Source organism: Cygnus atratus, chromosome 3 (assembly GCF_013377495.2).
Source record: "Cygnus atratus isolate AKBS03 ecotype Queensland, Australia chromosome 3, CAtr_DNAZoo_HiC_assembly, whole genome shotgun sequence".
Taxonomy (NCBI): Eukaryota; Metazoa; Chordata; class Aves; order Anseriformes; family Anatidae; genus Cygnus; species Cygnus atratus.
In genome coordinates, this window is record NC_066364.1 from 58,364,573 (window position 1) to 58,384,013 (window position 19,441).

At 34.7% G+C, this 19,441-nt stretch overlaps 1 protein-coding gene across 1 annotated transcript; it reads right to left on the reverse strand.

The window, feature by feature from the left end:
• Nucleotides 1-6,162: 6,162 nt before the first annotated feature.
• TMEM244 (transmembrane protein 244) lies at nt 6,163-18,606 on the reverse strand. The gene is made up of 6 exons (XM_050710037.1): nt 18,574-18,606; nt 12,138-12,223; nt 11,528-11,601; nt 8,950-9,075; nt 7,126-7,170; nt 6,163-6,257 (listed from the first exon to the last, which is right to left on the reverse strand). Exons 1-6 carry the CDS (start codon nt 18,604-18,606, stop codon nt 6,163-6,165), a joined length of 459 nt encoding a protein of 152 aa, XP_050565994.1.
• Nucleotides 18,607-19,441: the final 835 nt, after the last annotated feature.

The window sequence follows — 19,441 nt, forward strand, 5'->3', positions numbered from 1 at the left end:
TTTTCCTGTACTATTTCTGAACTATATGGTTATTTGTTGTTTGTCAGATATCATTTTCTGCCTTATTTACTTCCAAAATCAACCAGAATCAGTGTGAAAAGGATACTCTTACACTTAACTGTAACAGCCTTCATAGAAAAAGGCACTTTGTAGAAAAAAAAAAAAAGTGCAGTTTCAAGGTAGCAGCAAGACATCAATTTTCTGTGTTAGAAATTAACATAATGTTTTACATAATGATCCTCTTTGCTGATCATTAAAATAACATAGTTACCTCGGCAACTGGAACATTTTGCAAATGTTATCTAGTGATACATAACACATTCTAAAAATATATGCAACAAATAAAGTACGAAACATTATCATTTGGGAAGAATTATTTTTTCAATAAAAATACCTTCTAGTCTAAGCAGATTTTTGTGAGAATATTTCAGTTTAAGGCAACTTTGTTTTTCAGCTAAACTGATTTTATATGCTTGAAACCTGAAGATCTGTTGTTGCTTCATTTCAGGACAAAGGAAAACAATAGCTGGTTTTCAATTACAACCTGATGTTTTTTTTGTTTAAATGTATCATTGGTAAATGTTTAGAAAATAAAATTTATTCCTACATCAAGTGTTGCAAGCTTAAAAAGCTCCTTGAAAAATATGACACACCAAAAAGTCAACTAATGAATTAGATTTAGAGAGTTTATCACTTTAAATCTGAATGCATCCACTGCCTTTCCAGACCTCTCATTCTCTTCTTACTGGTACCCATGTGAGCCTCGCTGGCATAACTGAAATCTAATGTGACTGAAATGAACAGTCATTGACACTCTTGACCTCCTCTCTTTTTCAAGCAAAACTCATTTAACTGTGTTCACAATTGGTTTTGGCAGTCTTAAAACTAATTTTTGTGTAGAAATTATTTTCTGAAAAATTTTGCCCGGACCTAGTTACCAGCACATCTCCCATTAGAGAGAAAATTGCTCCCAGGTATGCAATTTGGTTCATATCCTCCAAAATCTTTTTTGCTCTCCCTGGGTGCTAAAGACACTACAACCTTTAAACACCCTCTTCCATGTGCCATTGCCCCTTGCTGGCTGCTCTTCTCTGTCTTGGGAGTGTACTAAGGAATACTTCCCACTTCCATAGAGTTTGCTATCATTTTCCAGCGAAGCAGTGTTGAAAATATTCCTCAGAATTCAGCTTAATTTTAAATGGTAAATACAAATTAATATAAATATAATTTACTTCTGAGTTTTCCCATGTAATTTGACTAATATCTATTTTTTTCTTCCATTTAACATCATCATGTGAGATATCAAATACATTGGTTTTTTGTCCTTTTTAAAGATGAATCTTTATGTGGACCCCTATCCCTTCTCAACCTTTATGAAGTAACTCAAAACACATTTTCAGTGTATTTTGAAAGCTGCTGATGTAGATGTTATTTCGGTGCAAAGGTGTCTGAAGACTGCTATGAAATTGGTAATTCGTAATGTATTTGAGCATTCTCCTTCAGCTGCTGAACATCTGGTGACAAGTTAGCTTTGAGAGAGCATCTGGGTACATTTAAGAGGTCCTTTGCTAGAGTATTGTTCCAGTGGAGATAATGGGATCTTTGCTATTGGAAGTGGCAGTGGACTACAATCACTTTGCAAATCCACAGCAAATAATCTCATAACAGGAACATATAGAACAGGAAAGGCCAGGCTGTGACTATCTTTGATTTAAGACAATGACAGCAAGAATTTGAGTGTACCTTTGCATAGTTCTTAAAAGCTCCAGCTTCAGTTACCATCCTTGTATTTGATTGCAACTGTTTTCTAGGGATAGATAGCCTTAAAAGATTGGGGTCTGGGCTTTTACTCAGGTTTTGGTTGCCCATAGTTTGTGTCCTAGTATTGCTTCCAGATCCCCAGTCCAGCATCCTATATGTTAGGATGACGTCCAGGCATATATCTTCCCCATTGTTTATCCTTGTTTGCAGAGTACACCTGTGTATATGAACTGGGAAACAACTGTAAGATGTTTATTTGGTCCCCTGAGCTGGAAAACAGATGGAGTAGGGTGCAAGTCCGTCTCAAAGCATGCTTGCCCTATGACATAGGTATAATTACCTAGGTGCATCTGAACAGGAAGGCACACCTCCTAAGGGATCCATGTTATTCATCCTGAACAGAGGAGAGTTGGGGCATGAGTCTGTGTCTTAAAATCATAGTCTCACACTAAAAGGTTTAAAGCCAATAATAAAGGTATTAATTACATCATCAAATTTTATAGCCATTCCTAAGACCTTTATCCTCTCTGACATCTAATGAGAGAGTGCCTGCTGTCTGGGGCTGTGATTAGCTCACAAAAAGGATAGATTAGAGTATTAGCCATTACTGAGCAGATGGATCATTACATAGGATCTTAAGCCAAGAAATAAATATTCTAAGTAAGTCACATTTGGAAGATAAAAAATATTCAAATAAAGCGTTAAATACCTGTGGAGATTAATGAGGATCCAACTTTTTGGTGTGACAACACACATACCAGAAGATGGAGTGAAGAATGTGTAAGGCATTCACATCTTTTCTCTGGTTAACAAAGCTCACTGAGTCGCAATGACTATTTCTATTCAGCAGTCTACGGGCCATAGGAATCCTGTGCATGAATATCCATTTTAGGAAACTGCAGTCAGGTGACTCATGTACCTATTGCTGTTTATCTAGTATTACTCAGACTGTTTCCTGTATTTATCGGTGTTGCAGTTGTTGGGATTTTTAGTACACAAATAATGAGTACTGTAGGTTTTTGCTTTCCTTGCATTTTTAATTTTGGATACAAAGAAGGTGGTTGATAAAGTGTTTTAGAGAGATAGAAAAATCATGGGCTTAGTCTGAAGAACTAGCTCGTTATTTACTTCACTGTGAAATTGTAAGTATTTAAATCTATGTTTTTAGGAAAATGCCAACTAAAATCATTACATTGTCTGTACTGTATAGTTTTATGTTTGGCTGTGTTTACAAGGTTGAGTCCATTTGTTGGTCCCAGAACAACTTCGCAAAGTGGTTTGCACTCTGACATTACATCAATGGCAGTGCTGTTAGAATAGGAATATAAACTGAGAGTCTCAAAAAAAAAATATTTCACTCACATTCTTTGTTACGAGCAAGACACCCTTTGAAAAAAAGAGTGAATACAGAGCCATTTAGGGAGAGGACTGAATTGAGGAGAACTATAATCTATCTCAGATGGTGGTTGGGAATGATGGAAAGGATTTTGTCTCTGAAAAGAAATCTTAAAATGACTTTAAGTATGGTGCTTTTAAGGTATGGCATTTCTGTACTGTTCCATTGGTTTCTATAGCTAATGTTTACATGTTCCAACTATCTTCCCTGCAAACTCTGCCTGGAATCTCAGAGTGGAAGTGGATAAATTCTCCCTCTGCATGCAATATTTTCTAGAATATTTGCACCCCCATGACACCTGTGCAAACTCATGACTACTAATCAGAAGGAGTTAAATAACCAAAGACTAAACCTATGTCAACTCAATTAGTCAATATTCCTGGGCCTGGTTGAGCCAGAGAACAGAGAATACTGAAAATCCTGGGGCAGGAACCACAGATTAAATCACAGATTATAGGGATATTTTTGGATGTGGAGACTACCTTTCCTAAAATAACGTAGGCACAAGCAAAAAACAGACTGTGACGTACATGTGACAGTTGTATTGTGAAATTCCAGTGTTCAGCCAAGTTCAGCCTGCAGGTTCATTCCAAGTTCAGCCTGCAGGTCTTTTTTCTTTCACTGATCTTGCCCATTTCAGTGTTCTCCTTTCCTGTTTTCATTATTCCTTTTCATACGTGGCTGTTGTATTTTGATGTCCCAGTTGCTTTTCTTGTAGTCTTTGGCAATTCTGTTGTGAAACACATAGAAAGCCCTTCTTTTCCTCCAGAGGATCTTCTTTCCCACCTGTCTTGACTGTTATGAATTAATCACATACAAATTGCTCATGTGGGTCACTTCTTTATTGTTGCAGAAATAGCCAGGTTTATTATATTCAAAAGTGCCATTTTGGTGTGTCAAATAAAAATCACACAGTATAGATAAGACCTCTGAAGCCTCCTAACCAAGTAATGTCCAAACAGATATAACTGATATTTCTTACAGGATGGAAATTTGTTTAATATGAACTTGGACTACACTTCAAACATTATTTGTAATATTTATGATTGATGCTCAATATAACAATAACAGAAAAAAAATAATAATGTATAATTCCAAAACTGTCTCATTGTTAGACTTTTGAAAGTAATAGAAAAATCTCATGATGTTTTTAATAGCTTGACTAAGGTTTTTAATCTTCAATAGAGTTTTTACTGTGATTGTTTCTCTACCACTGGCCTAGTTGTAAATGCTTTGGAGAAATTCTGGGGACAAAGCTCTCTTTATATAGTCTGAAGGTATTTTCTTGCTGGTGGATTAAGATTTTAAAGAGAAAACAAAAGTTAAAAATGTCTAGACTGGGCAACAGAACTATTGCAAGCTGCAGCAGGGCTGACACCCAAAGAGGAAAATCCTTCCAGTTTAAAAATAGAAACTTGTTCCATCTGTGGATTATCTTTAATCCACTAATGTTTGCACATGGTACCCTACCTACATGCACGAACTGCATATGGACTAGGACGGAGGTATGGATTGACATTGGACTACTTAATTCCCATCCATTTTTATAGTTCTAAACTGAAAAAAATCCAGAAGAAATGTGCAAATGTCTTTCAGACAGATAACTCCAGTCAGCTATGGGAACACTAATATTTATGGAGATAGAAATCCATCGAACTCAAAGTGGTCCATGGCTCAGTTCAGCCATCACTGCAGGTCGGTTAATCAACTCTCTGGAATTATCTCTGCTAACTTCAGTACACAGTGTATTATACTTCATTTGGTCTTAATGAACCACTTCTAAAGTCTAAGTCTTTTCAGTACTGTGTATTTACATGTCTGGTTTGTCTCTAAAATTACTTATGTATCTATCATTCACAAAAGACTATCCCATACTTTTGGGAGTCTGAAATGTGCTTCTCATTGTATGTGTACTTTCAATATTAAAATGTACATACAAATTATAAAACTTGCAATGTGTTTTAAATGTTTGATTAGATCTTGAGGGGACATATTCTTCAGAGGCATCATCTGCTGTGTAAGATTAAGGCAAATGCAACACTGTGCTCCTGTGCAAACGCCAATCCAGTCCTGCTCTTCCAAGCAAACTGCAGTTGAAATTCAATTATTAACGTTGTATTTAAGATGAATTTGCCTCCTAGCAATTTTGCTATTAAGATTTTATTATGGTTAAATAGATACAGCCACTACTGTGATTGGTTTGTTGTTCTTTTGATTACTACTATCCATAGACCAGTACTTCAGCGTGGGCCACATGCAGCTGTGGGATACATAAAAAAGTGACTGTAGGCAGCATTTGCCTTTCATCGTTCCAGCACAGTCACACCATAACTGGATCATTAGTGAAAGACAGAATGGCCTGAAGCTGTCACAGAAAACATTTGGCTGTAGCATTCCTGGAAGTCAGGGAATCAACTAAATATTGATGATTGTAAGTCTGCCTGTTTCTGTCTTGAGCACCTTCTAGGTGAGAGCTTTAAGATGGAAAGAGATATGCAGAGATATGCGCTCTTCAAGGAGTCTTCTTTGCTAGGGCTTTGCCAGTAAAGACTGCTTCATACTTAAAATGATGTATGCCAGCTAGGGTGACTTCAAAGTTCTGCACTTGTGAGAGGCCAGACTCCAGCCTGAGTTACAGTCAATATTTTATAAACTGCAACAGATAACAAGTGGTCTGAAAACATTAAATACAAATCAATTTTTTCTTTTAGGATTTTGCAAGAGTGCTGCATCATTGCTCTTATCCTCCTTGTGGTTTATTTGTTTTAAAATGGAAGCAGTGTGTCTAATTGCTTAACGGAAATTGTACATACAAAAGCTAAAAGTGATTATATACAATAGCTAAAAGTCATTACATTGACTTTGCAAACAAATGTAAGATACAAGAGTTCTGGTAAGCTAAATATTAGCCTTATGATTAGACAGTTTCTAGCTTCATTTTAATTATGTTGTTAAAGAAATCTTTGAAATTATATAAATATAAAAACAAGTTCTAAATTGCCTTTTCAAAAATCATCTAGAACTGGATAAATGAAGTTGTCTTTGAACAAGCAGTATGCCAAAATCTGTCCTCCACAGATCATGGAAATTACTCCAGATCCTGAAAGAAAAAGCATGACTGTTTTGTATTAATTTTTGCAGTGGAATACAAACATTATAATAAAACTTTAGTCAGCTTTTCTTATTTATTTATTTTTTAAATGGTCTGTTTACTTAAACATTTTGCCAAAGACTTTAACCACCCACATAGAGATCAGTCCCGGTAGTTGCTGATACAAAACCAGTTGCAGGACAAGGGATTTATTTGCCTGTCTCTGTCTTTTAGGAATTTACTACAGCTGTCGATCCATGTTATACTTCATAAAAGAAAGAAGAGCAGAAGCCAGTACTTTCTCCCTTAACTGTTTTCCAAGATAATATATACTAGTGCATGATTATATTTCTAATTTTACAGTAAATTAAACATTCTAAAATATAGATTTGCTATTCACTGTAAGGAAATGTGATGACTGAGATTTATCTCATCTGTCATAGTACCTGTACATAGTGTTTATAAAAACTGTTTCTCAAAGTGTTTATTTCTTTCCATTGATTATAAAGAGTACCAAGGAAGACTAGTTTGGCTAACTGTCTTTTTGACTCCTGAATTTGTTGAAATAGATAACTTGATTATTGAGGAATGAACATGGCTCATTTCAGCAATGTGAACATATCCGCTGTTTGGTAGGAAGAATAACATAAATTGTGTACATTCTGGTCTTAAAATAGGTGATATTTTAAGGCAAGTCAAGTGTTAGCTTAGTGCTACTTGCCTGTGTCCTTAAAAGAAGTGTAAATGGAAAGAATATATTTCTTCCTTAAATACTGACAATTCGCAAAGTATTGTGACAACAGACATTCAATAGAAAAAGAAATCATACTGTAAATGCAAATTTTCTAGGTTCTAGTGATTTGAACTTTAATTTTACCTAATGCCAGCCACCAGTGTAACATCAGAGGGAATTCAGACATAACTGAAATGAAAAGAAAAGGAGAAATGTAAGTTTTTAAACAGTAAGTATAAGGACATGCAAACATTGCATTACAGTATACGGTATCTGCCCAGTTATCTTTCAGAAATTACATGCTTTAGATTTATTGAAATTGCAAACTCTTATTGAGGTCCTAATCATTCAGATATTTGGTCATACTGTTGCACGAATGTGGGTGAACAATCCTACTGGAAGTTGTCTTTAAACATTAAAAGTGAGTGCTAAATTGAAGTTTTAGATTGTAAAATCTCTGAAAAAGAAATGGTTTGTTACTACTTAGCTGTACAAAGTTTAGCATAATGGACACACTGATCACCTAGTAGAGTGCTTCCATATTGCTGCAATGCAAATAGTTTAACCTGTCTAACGTTTTCAGTTTAATGGGTGATAACAGCATATTGAAGACAGGCTAGAACTGTGCACTGAGTCATCACAGTTACCTAGCTTTGCTATGTGTCATGCAGCTACCCTTGTCTCGTAAGATGACCAATATCCCTACCGTATGATCAATATGAGCCCATATGAGCCCCCAGAAGAGCCAGCAGGGCTGCTGAGGCACTGAAGGGAGCTAGGAGGCATGCTGCATGCTCTGGCAGCGCAGTTGAACTTTGGTTGGCCATTTGAAAGCAACAATAACAGTTCTGGTGTTGTTTGGAGATCAAAGTGCACCATATGATATAATGATAGAAGGTAGCTTAATACATAAAATATATAGAAAGCAGAATTTGTTGCAATTTTTGTAAATTCCTTGATTTAAATTAAAAAAATACATAAAGAATAATTGTAGCTTAAATTCTGTGAAATCAAATTCAGTAGATGAGAAATTATGATTAATTTTTTAAGATGAACTCTTTATTGGTCTCTGGCATAACTTGACATGGGAACCAAGGAATCCCTTCTTATATAAACTGTTAAAAGACAAATGAAGCATTGGAAAGTGGAAGATTAAGTATTATGTAGTAGAGTGGGAGTTCTAATTTGACAATGATATTTTTTCCTATTCCTAAATTCTAGAATACAAATATTAAGCTCATTGCTATAGGAGAAAAAAATCCCCATGTGGATGGGGTTAAAATGTATTTCTGAATCAGACATAGCAGCCTCCCGCTAACCAACATGAGAAGAGGGAGCAGGATACTAGGTACTGGCACAAAGTGGTGGTGAGGCTCATGTACAGCAGCCAGTTCTTTTCTCCTCATTTGCAAAAAGGGGAAGAGTTTCAGGAAAAAAATAAAAAAGAAGAAGAAAAGAAAGAAAAAATGCTTCAGTGGTAAAATGCATTAATTTCCTCAATGAAATTCAGTTCAAATTATCTAGCTTAAAAACTCTGAATCATCTTTGTTGAAGTAAGTCTCATTTTTACTCTGAATTAGTGCTAAGTTTTAATGAGTAACTCTTAAAATGTCAGAAATGGACAACTATTACTTTCTTGTTTAAAGGAACACACCTCCCAGAAATCGTGTCTAGGCTAGATATTTGACATTAACTGTCAGATTACAAGCTAAAACTCTAAAATTTTATAAGAAAATTGTTTTGTTTTGTTATTATTATTTTTTAATACTCCAGCAAATACAGAATCAAGTTTTAAATGTCAAGATTTAAATGCATGGATAAATCAAATGGATGGAAAGTACAGATGAATGTGTATACAGCTCCAAGGAAGAATGATAACATTAGTCCCATAGTACAGTGGGTGAGTCACGGTCAATTGGTCCTTCAGTCTGTGACACTAGGCATATATTTAGCAGCAAACCTACTTACCAACAGAGGTTATGATGATATGAATAACAGTAACTGTTACAGCATAATCCCAAACCCATTCTTCCACAAGCAGGGCAAATAGCAGGCCACAAATGAAGAAGGTTATTTCCAATGAGACTACAAGAACTGTAAATGAAAACAGGATGCTTACACCAAGCATAGTTTTGAAAGGCTTTTTTCTTGTATTCAAAGGTAATAGCATTAGGAAGTTAAAATCTCTGATACAATGCTATGCAAATTATTTCTGATTAGATCAAATATTACACTGATGTTTTCATTATAAAGTTCATTTCTAATTTTACCACAGACACCTGCATGGGTTGTATCCCAATTTCCATATAGACTTTCAAATGTTCCATATTTTGTGTAAAAAACATGAGGACGAACAGTGCTCTATGTGTTGCCTAGAAGAGAAATAGTGTGGAAATCCTTCTCAGAGACTGTCCGTCCAGGGTCTTTGTATATGGCACTAAATAGACATCGTTGATACTGACATAGGACAACTTTTTCTCTTCCAAAACAGAACTGTGTGGTTAAGGGGTTACATCCAGTATGAACCTTCACAGTTTTCTCCCTGTCCACTTGTTTGCATCATACACATGTATCAGTGCAACTTAAAGATGAGACATGCAAGGGGAAAGAGAGCAGAGAGCCTACGAAGTGAGCACAGGCCATCCATATGGATCTCATGGTGTATAAAACCAGAAGGACTGGCTTCTCAGTTTTGATAGCAAGGCTGACACAGCTGCCATACTACCACCACACCACGTACACCTGCCATCTCCGCTGTCTGGCTTTGTGTTATGTTAGACGACAAGAGAGGATTCCCCAGTCTGTCAATCTGTCCCCAGTGACAATAACTGAGTTATGTTGCTGAGACACTAATAAAGCAAGCTGACCAAGGAAGTCCGCCTCACAGGTGAGCTGTGTGGCCTGAAGAAACCACCTAGGCCGTCATGGAGCAGAGGAGCTAGGCCGGGCGTGGACGTGCTCCCGTTCCGCTGGGAGGTGCAGGCTTCCCCAAAGCCTCACTTGGCTTGCAGGCCACTTTCTTGCCAGTATGGGAGGTAGAACCAAGAGAAACCCCTGTGGGTGAGCCCTCACATCCTGCTGGGTGGCTACCTGAGCTAGTGGGGCTGAATGGAAAACGCCTGATGTCTCCTCCAGCTACAGCCCTTGGTGCTTGTGTAACGAACGGGCAATAACAGCACACTACTGATTCACAGGATTTTCAATCTGAAGGCTTTTCATTTTTCGTTTTAATGTCCCTAGGCAAATTGAACTCCCATTTTTAACTGAATTATTTTTTTCACTGTAGTAATGTAATAGCTAACATTACTGTAACTCGGAGTAGAGAGAATGTTATTATTTTTTGCTGTATTTAATTTATATATTTGGCAGCATTTTGTGCCTCTCAATTTTATTATTTTCTTTACACAGTCAATTAGTTCTTACTGTAATATGGATCTTTCATCCAGCAGTTTAAAAAATGTAAAAACACCAAGAAAAATATAAAACCACATGTGGTTAGGAAAACAGAAAATGCGCTTCAAAAATGTAATGTTTGTAATGCATAAATGCTTTCTTTAATTTATTAGATTTAATGTTAATAGTATTCATTTAAATTTTGCCAATAATTCTGTAATTTCAAAAGTAAAAACCATGTATACAGATATAATAAAAAACAGCATACACAGATAAAATACAGTGTAGACAGATGCTCTGTATACTTTTCCACAAAACTGGGCCAGTAACAATAGCTCAGTTCTGAGCTGAGACTTCCATTTTTATTTTGAGATTATCTTTTAAAGACATCATTCTGTTTTTAACAGGCATGAGTGAGACCCTTAAACAAACTAATTCTGCTTCGCAACACCATTCAGAGAGCTCAGGTGTGTCTCTGTGCCTTTAAACAGATCCTGCTAGGTTTTGCTACTCCATGTTACTTCATCAGGTGGACAAAAAGCAGGACTGAATATTACCAAGTTGCATGATGTACCAACTGTCTTTGGCACCTTATAAGCATGCTGCATCAAATTATCTGATACAATTCTGGAACAGAAAAATCATATTGAGATACAGTAATTACATTAGAGCCTTGAAAGGTAATTTTAATGGAATATGTTTTAAATTTTCTTTTTCCATTGCTACAAATGAGATGTTTTTTTCATCTGAAATCTGTATTGTCAATGTACAAATATACATAAATTTTTATCACTCTTTTTAACATGATCAACTGAACAATTTACTTTTGAGCAGTTCTAATTACAGGTGATGTCGTTTGCCTTTGTAAAATAGATTACAAGTCTGAGAAAAATTTCACCTGTGCATGTAATTTAAGAATGACAGTTTAGGAAAGTGAAATTATTTTGAAGGCTTCAAATGATACTGCAGGAATTTGTATTAGGATATATAAAGGTAAGTTTAGGGACTGAATTACAATCAAACTCTGAAATTTTAATGCCCAATATATTACTAAAAGGGCTCTAAAATATTGTCAATAAGGAAAATGAGTTTACATCCAGATATAATCTATTTTCTTGGCTGGGGAAAAAACAAAGAAACAAATTTAAATTACCTAAATAATGTGGGTTAAACCATGATGGATTTGTCTTAAAATCAAAAGGTGCCAAACCATCCAACATTTGAATCCTGTGGAAATAGAATCAATAAATTTAACCATAGATTTTCAATAATGCCTTAGTGATTGCATAACATATTATAGGTGCTTTTAAATAAGATTCCAAATGGAATATTCTACATTTCATTCATGTTATGGTCTTGCCCTTGCACACAGTTTTTGTGATCTCCTCTCCATCTTTTTATTTAAAATGCCTGACACTATACATGCTAGTCAATAGCTTCCTAAGGGAAAATAATTTATATTTCTTATTGACTATAAAATCTTGCCTTTTTAATTTTTCATGTCATCTTTTCTTTTAAGTTTATTTATTTACAAGTGCAAGGAAGTATATTAGAGCCAGCATTTTATATTTACTTTTGAGTATTATTTACTTCATGCATTTAAATGAAGGTTCAGGTATAACAGTTTAACTGAATTTGAAAAATGTGTTCACAGAATAATGGGCTTTATGCCTCCAGTCTGGATGCTTCCTCTACGGAGTCATGGTTCTACCCACTATATCCATCTGTAACATGTAGTCATAGTAAAGACATGGAAATCTTACTTGAATACTGCAAAGCCAATGGAAAGGACTACATAATACACGGTGTAGAAAACTGCCATGCATATCAACAGGTTCAACAGAACAACCTGAAAAGGGAAAAAGAGAATAAAACCTAATGCTATGTGTTTACATTAAGTACATAATTGTCAAAAATAATTCCAGATGTCTATCAATTTTAATAATTTAGAAAATGTAGTATTTAGAAATTTTTCTGTTGATGATTACAAAAAGGTTGTTAAGGGCTTTCTAGTAAACTTTAGCTCCTAATGTGTTGTTATAATGCACAGTTCTTTGTTTTAATTGTAAGTCTACTACTTAGCTACTGAATTTGTAAGAATTCAGGGAATGAGAAGCACATTTGAGAGTTTCAGATCATTCAGATGTGTAACTAGCCTAAATTTTAACTTAAAAGAAATGCCATCCTTGTAATTATGTTGAAACTATATAAAAATAAAATGTAGAAAATTGTAGAGGTGTGATTGTTATGTTTTCCAGCCTCTAGAAAGTATGTCATTCCAGTGTTTACATCCAAAGGTAGGGATGTAGGCAACTTTAATGAGTAACGAGGGATAGCTGTTAAACACCTTTCAAAACTCAATTATTTATGAATTTATTTTAAATAAACTCCAACTCCGAATTTTAAAAATGTACATAAAAATATGAGCTTCAGAAAGTACCACTATCTTATTATCAAGCATTGGGTCTTTAAAATAAGAAACATTATAAAAAGAATTATACAAAGAATTTGTGCTTCCTAAGCCATCATGGCATCGTTATTTCTTTCATTCCATTGAAGTGTCTTCACTTCTGACCTGAAGTTTCAGAAGTAATGCATCCAGAGCAAAAATTGTGATCCTTCACCTGATAATGTCCCTAAAATGCCTTCAGATCCTTTGTTTTCAAGTGAAGCATAATTCACATCTGTGCTCATCTAAGCTGGCTTCCTGAATTATGCAGGCCCTAGGAGTCATATTAATTCCTACAGGTGTAATGTAAAAATTATGTTTTGAAGTTTAATATACTTTGGTAATAACAATAGAGTCTTGCTAATGCATAACACTGGCATTTTTTTTTCTCTGATGATAAAATGACATTCCAGATGTTTATTTGTGCTTCTGTTGCTGGTGGGTTGTTTTTTTGTTTTTGTTTTTTTGTTTTTTTTTTTGGTTTGGTTTGCTTTGCTTTGGTTTGGTTGTTTGTTTTTTGTTGTTTGTTTGTTTTGTTTTGTTTTGTTTTCCCCTAGAAAAATAGCACATATAATGAACACATATAATGAATTAAAAACTTTCTTGCCCATTCTCCAGTTTGGCTACAAAATTGTTGAAACTAGCAATGTGTGTTTACCTGACTCGTGGTAAGATCTCCATCGATCTTCGACATATGAAGCATTGTAAGTTTTATTGAAAATGCAGTGTTGACTGTTATTCCAACAATACATTTTACATATAGATTTTGATCATCTAGCCTCAGCCATCTAGCCATCTAGCCTTTTGTGTTGTTTTACCTATTCCACTTGGAGTATGAATACTGTAGGAAATTTATCTTTGAATTGCTTCCTGTACTCTTAAGGGTGAGGAAACCACTGCAAAATGCTTCTTCCTATGTAAAGTTCTGTATCTGTTACAGCTTATCCTTTTCATCAGTATTTGTGGTTTTGCCTCATCTTCCATATGTGTTCCGTTTTTCCTCTATTACATTTTTTTAATCTTCCATTCTTTAACTGTATTCTTAAGCTTACATTTTGTTCACCTATTCACTTCATGTTTCTTTATTTGATGCTGCTAGCATGTCCTATTTCATACTATATTTTTAATGATCCTGTATATTCTCACTTTAACTGAACTTTCCCTTATTATGAAATTTGAAGACGTGATGAAATCCTGGTGCCTTGTCCCACAGTGGTACTCTTTTATTAGTTATTCTTTCACCTTTCCATATTCTTGAGGTTCAGCTAAACTTAACATGTAGTGATAAACCCTCTTTCATTGTACTTTGATTTTTTTGAGATATAGAGACAACAGTAGTATCATTTCTCTTTCTGGTAATCGTGTACTTGTTTAGTGAAAAACTGAACATGGACACTATTAACAGCAACACTCCACCCAGCAAAACTGTACTAATGACCCATAATAAGATCATTGTTGTCATTCTGATCTCTTACCTAGTCATTCTGGTGCCTCAGTTGCCAATAATTATTTTGCAGAAGCTAAATCTGTATTTCATTTCAGCTTTTAAGTGTCTCTCCATCATTTTCCACTTTACTTCAAAGTAAAAGCTGAGTGGCAGAAAATGCATTCTTAAGAATGCATTAGTTTGATTTGGATAGCATTTACTCAAGATGTCTGTACCCTGTGTTTGATGGCCTGTCCTACTTAAAGAATTCAAACTTACAGCTTCCACTTTCAAGAAAAAAGCTGTATCCCACTTCTGTGTGGATATATACTAGTATATTTCACAATGACTAACTAGACAAAGTAGTTTTTCCCCTTCAATAGAAATTACAGCCTTTGCAGTCTTAGTTCTGCAGTGGACGTTTTAATCATGGTCTAGATATTTAAAAAGAGAACACTGCCACAGAAAAATGGTGTTACGTAAAATACTTCTAGGCACATCAAAAAAATGTACCATTCTGGTCCAAAATTCCATTTAGGCCATATTCTGTACTTTACAACAGCCAAATGTGTAAACTGGGGGAAGTAGTATAAGGACATGGGAAGTACAAGTAATATTTATTTCCAAGGATAGATGTTTTAAAACATTAAAACCTTTTAAAACCAGAGATTGCATGCACATCACAGCATTTTGAAGACCTTGATGGGTCTTTCTTCCACTACTTTTTCAACTTTCTTTCATTTTCCAGAATACTTTCTGAAAAAAGTAGCACAATTTAATTCTGGGTGTTGTGAGAAAATACCTTGGGGGGGGGGGGGGGGGCAGGGGGGCTTTAAACCTACTGAATGATAGTTTTAATGACTAGCTGGTCAAATACCCTCTAGTTCTTATGTTATCAGAAATAGTGAATATTTTGTTCCCTACTTATATTTTCTGTGTTATCCCTAATTGTTTCTGTCTCTGTACTATTCTATGTGTCAGATACCTAAGGAGAAAAGCTCTCACCTACTTAAGTCCCTCCAGAAACAAAATCTATACTATATCAGTGATTGCCATTGTTGTCTTTGCACTTTTTCTAGTGCTATATTCTCTTTCTGAAAAGATGTAACTAGATCAACTTTCAACTTCCTCTTCTATTAACAGGTTTTAAATTTTGTCAAGGTACATCAAATGATTTAGTTTGAAAGTAGCCATGGCAGTTTTCATTGCCTGAGAGCAATGTTGTACTGCAATAATGATCTAAGGGGAATGTAATTACTATAGTGATTCCATTATTAAGTAAATACATTTGGACACATAAATATGGATCCTAAGCCTGCAAATTTATGTGTGTGCCATGCAAGATTTCCTGCTGAATTTCCCTAGAGATCAAATTTAACTCAATTCCAGAGATGGAATTGAGCTGATATCAAGTAAGTCTGAAAGTTCTTATGTTTTACCAAAATTCTTGTCCATGCTAATCAAAAATAAATTTAAAGTAGAAAAATGAAGACTACGATGAAAAATTGCAAATACAAATATTCATTCAGAAGTAAATTCTTGAAAAGTAACCCTGTATAAATTAAATAGACCGTAGTGAACTGTACATAATGTTACAGTGTATCAGAATGGCAAGCAGAGATTATGAATTAGGTATCGTAAAGCACTGTATCAAAGCAAAAGAAGCCAGTGTTTCTGTCTTTGATATGTGACACAATGGGACTGAATTTAAGAAAGGATAGGTAAGAACTAATAGGGTAATAGAAGTCCTTTTTTGAAAAAAAGTAAAAGAAATCATGTGTACAGTTTGGCTACAGGGAGTGAGGTAGGGAAAATAGTTGCATATTTATAACTAAAAATGAAAATGAATTATTTGGAGAAGTAAGATGAAAGAAATTAAAATCAAACCAAACATAAAGAAATTATAAGATGCAAAGTTTCACAAATCATTTCCATTTTGCAGTGTTTGAAAGAGACTTGCTCTTTTTATTTATTTGCTTTTGTTCAATAATTTTCATCAAAATTGGTTATTGAATAGTTCTATGCCCTCATCCTTGCTATGGATATTGAGGATAAAGTTGGAAAATGTTCTTGACAAGTGATTCACAAATAATAAAGACAAGAAAAAAAAAAAAAGAATATTTTTTGAAATCCTCATTTTTAAATAAAAGTCAGTTTTAAGGCAAGATTTCAGAGAAAAATGTAAAACATAGCCAACTTGGAAATGTAATTTTCATTTTGATTTAACTTGTTATATGTTGGTAAAAGCTGTTGAAAAAGGAGCACTTATTCAAGGAGGCAGGGACTCTGAAAAGAGCTATAGATGAACGTTAGCTCATCCTAACTCAGTTTTATGAGCTTCTCTTGCCATACTGTGACAGAAAACAAGCCCTCAAGGCTTTGGGATTTAAGCTGGGAGAATATGAAGAGAAATAAGGAAGAGGTATTACCCTTAAACACAGCACTTGGGAAGACAAAGTGACAACCAGTTTGGTGTCAACATTTTTAAAAAATATGTTAAAAAATGAAGAAGGTGCAGAGAAGAGCCACAAAAGAGAGATGGTGGCTAGAATTTTCTTTTTTTTTTTTTCCATTAGGACTACAACTCTAAAGAGGTCAATCTGTTTAGCTCTGAGGGCTGATTTGATTATGATGGATAAGTTCCTTTGCAGGCAGAAAATACCAGGTATTAGGGGCTCTTTAATCTATCAGAAAAAACACATGAAGTAAACAACTTCAAGTTATAGGTGGACAAATTCAAAAGATGCATGCAAGACATTTTCAACTGTAAAGGCAATTAGCCAATGGAACAAACTGCCTTTGGAAATAATGGATTCTTCAAAGCAAAACCAGGTGCCTCTCTGGATGAAGCTTCACCCAGACATCTCTACTGTTCACTTCTGGCCATAGGTCTTTGAATGGCTGTGTGGTAGATATATTTACAGAACCATCTGACACTTACAGAAGTATGGATACTGCAAGTTTACTAACCATTTATATTACTTTTATTTTGCTAGATATTGAAAAGTGAAAGTACATCACTGCATTTATCTCTCACAGTTGCAAGGAGGCAATATTCTATTTCTAATGCAATAGAAGAGAAACCCACCATGCCTATACAAACTGATATTTGACAATCTTATTCTATTTTTATTTCTCTACATCAAAAGAAAGCAAAACAAAAACTGAGAACATTTAATCTCTTGTCAACCAGTTTTATCTGAGGGTAAAATACAGCTCTCCTTTTTCCAGTATCTTTAATTTTATTGTAAATGACAATTGGCCAAATAAACTGTTTCATTCATTCTTTTGGATCATGGTGTACCCCATGGCCAGTTCATTGACTGCAACGTTACATGCAAGTTTAGTAGCCATGCTGTACCTCACTCCCTGAAAGTATCCCGAAACATTGGAAGTTGAATCTTGGGCACTTTTTTTGTTGGGAATCATTTTTATCCCATTTCTCAGAACAGACACACATTTCCTTGAATTCTCCTTTATCTGCCTCCTTTAAGCCTTATCTGCTCCAGATGCAAATTTGTACTGTAATAAAAGTGGTGAGACAGGACTGAAGGGAAAATAACAGAGCTGAAAGAAGGCTGTGAGCTGATGGCCTGTTGACCTCTAATTACAGTAGGTGAATTCCTGGCCTCTCTTGAAGTCAGAGACAAACTTGCATTGGCTTCAAAGGCTCAGGATTTTTCTCTTTGTACCCAGAATATTCTTAGTCCCTGTCTAATGTAGTGAGGTATTAGCTTGCTTTGCTCACTTGAGTACAGCTAAAGAAAGGCATGCAGCGCAGTGCTAAGAATATACTCTTAATTTAATAACACAAAAATAGAAATGCTTTGAAAATTTTCCATTTCTATCACATTCAACTTCTTTTCCTTTCCACTGAAATTTATATATATATAATTAAAACTCAAAATATATTTTATTTTTAAAATATTTTTTCCATTTCTAACCCCTCAAATATTTCAAAGTGGAAAACACGAGTTAAAAACTACAGGGTCATTTATTATATACTAAAACAATTTAAAGAAATAATATTAGGAATACCCTGGTGTCATTAAATTTCGGATTTTATTAGACAATTCCAAGAATTAGATCTCATAAATGCAGCTACAGCACACATTTTGAAATCCTTCTTGTAAGGTGTACTTTGCAGTACTTACTACCAGCCCAATAATAAGCTCTCCTGTTCTTTTTGCTTTTTAGGAAGCAAACATTGAATAATACTCTGTAAGAATGAAAGCAATTGCTTTTTCAAGACCTGCAGTAGCTACCTAATACTCTAAATACTACCCAGTGACATACAGCACTATACAAACTCAATTCCCTTTACCTTGGTTTCAGCAGTTTTGACCTTGAGAGCCATGGACACATGATGAGTGAGAGGAAGTGATGGTTGCTATATTCCTTATGTCAATATCAGTCAGAAGAAGCAGCTGTTTTTCACCCCAAAAAACATTCTTATAGGTGAATATAGGACAGAGTGAGGTAGGTTGATTGGATTAAACTGAATTGAGACAGAAGCCATCTGTGAGATAACTGTAAGCGGCTGAAGACCAAACAGAAAATCCTACTCACTCATTTAATGTTCATACTTTTGTACCTATGGTCAGCTAAAGCATATCTATAATACAAGTTGGCCATTTAGAAAAAAAATTCTGAATACTATTTTCTACTGTCTGTTTGGTTTTTTTTTTCAGCATTCATTTGATCACCATTCCTTAGGTTTATTATACCTTCCTACATTTAATTAGTTTTACAATTTCTAACATTAATTCTGTTGACTGTACATGTAGAACAGTACATTCTTCACGTTGTTCCTGTTAGCATTTTTATTCTGACTATCACTTTATTACATCATGTATAATTCACATTAAATTAGGTATAATTAGGTTAAGAAATGACAGACTTATGTTATGACTCTTCTCCTTTTCCTGAATCATTATTTTTTCCTTCAGTAGAATGAAATTTAGCATGCTCTAAATCAGATCCACCTTCTACTGAGCAGTTCCTTAATGGATTTGGATTTGGCTTTTTACAGACACATTATGATTCACTATGCTGCATTACATAGAAAAGGAGATAATATAAGGGAATACTTCTGAAACTGAATGAAGAATGATTTATTTATTTATTTATTTTGCTATCACCAACATAATCTGAGCAAGTTTCATTTTTTAATGTCTTTTTACTTGTACAAA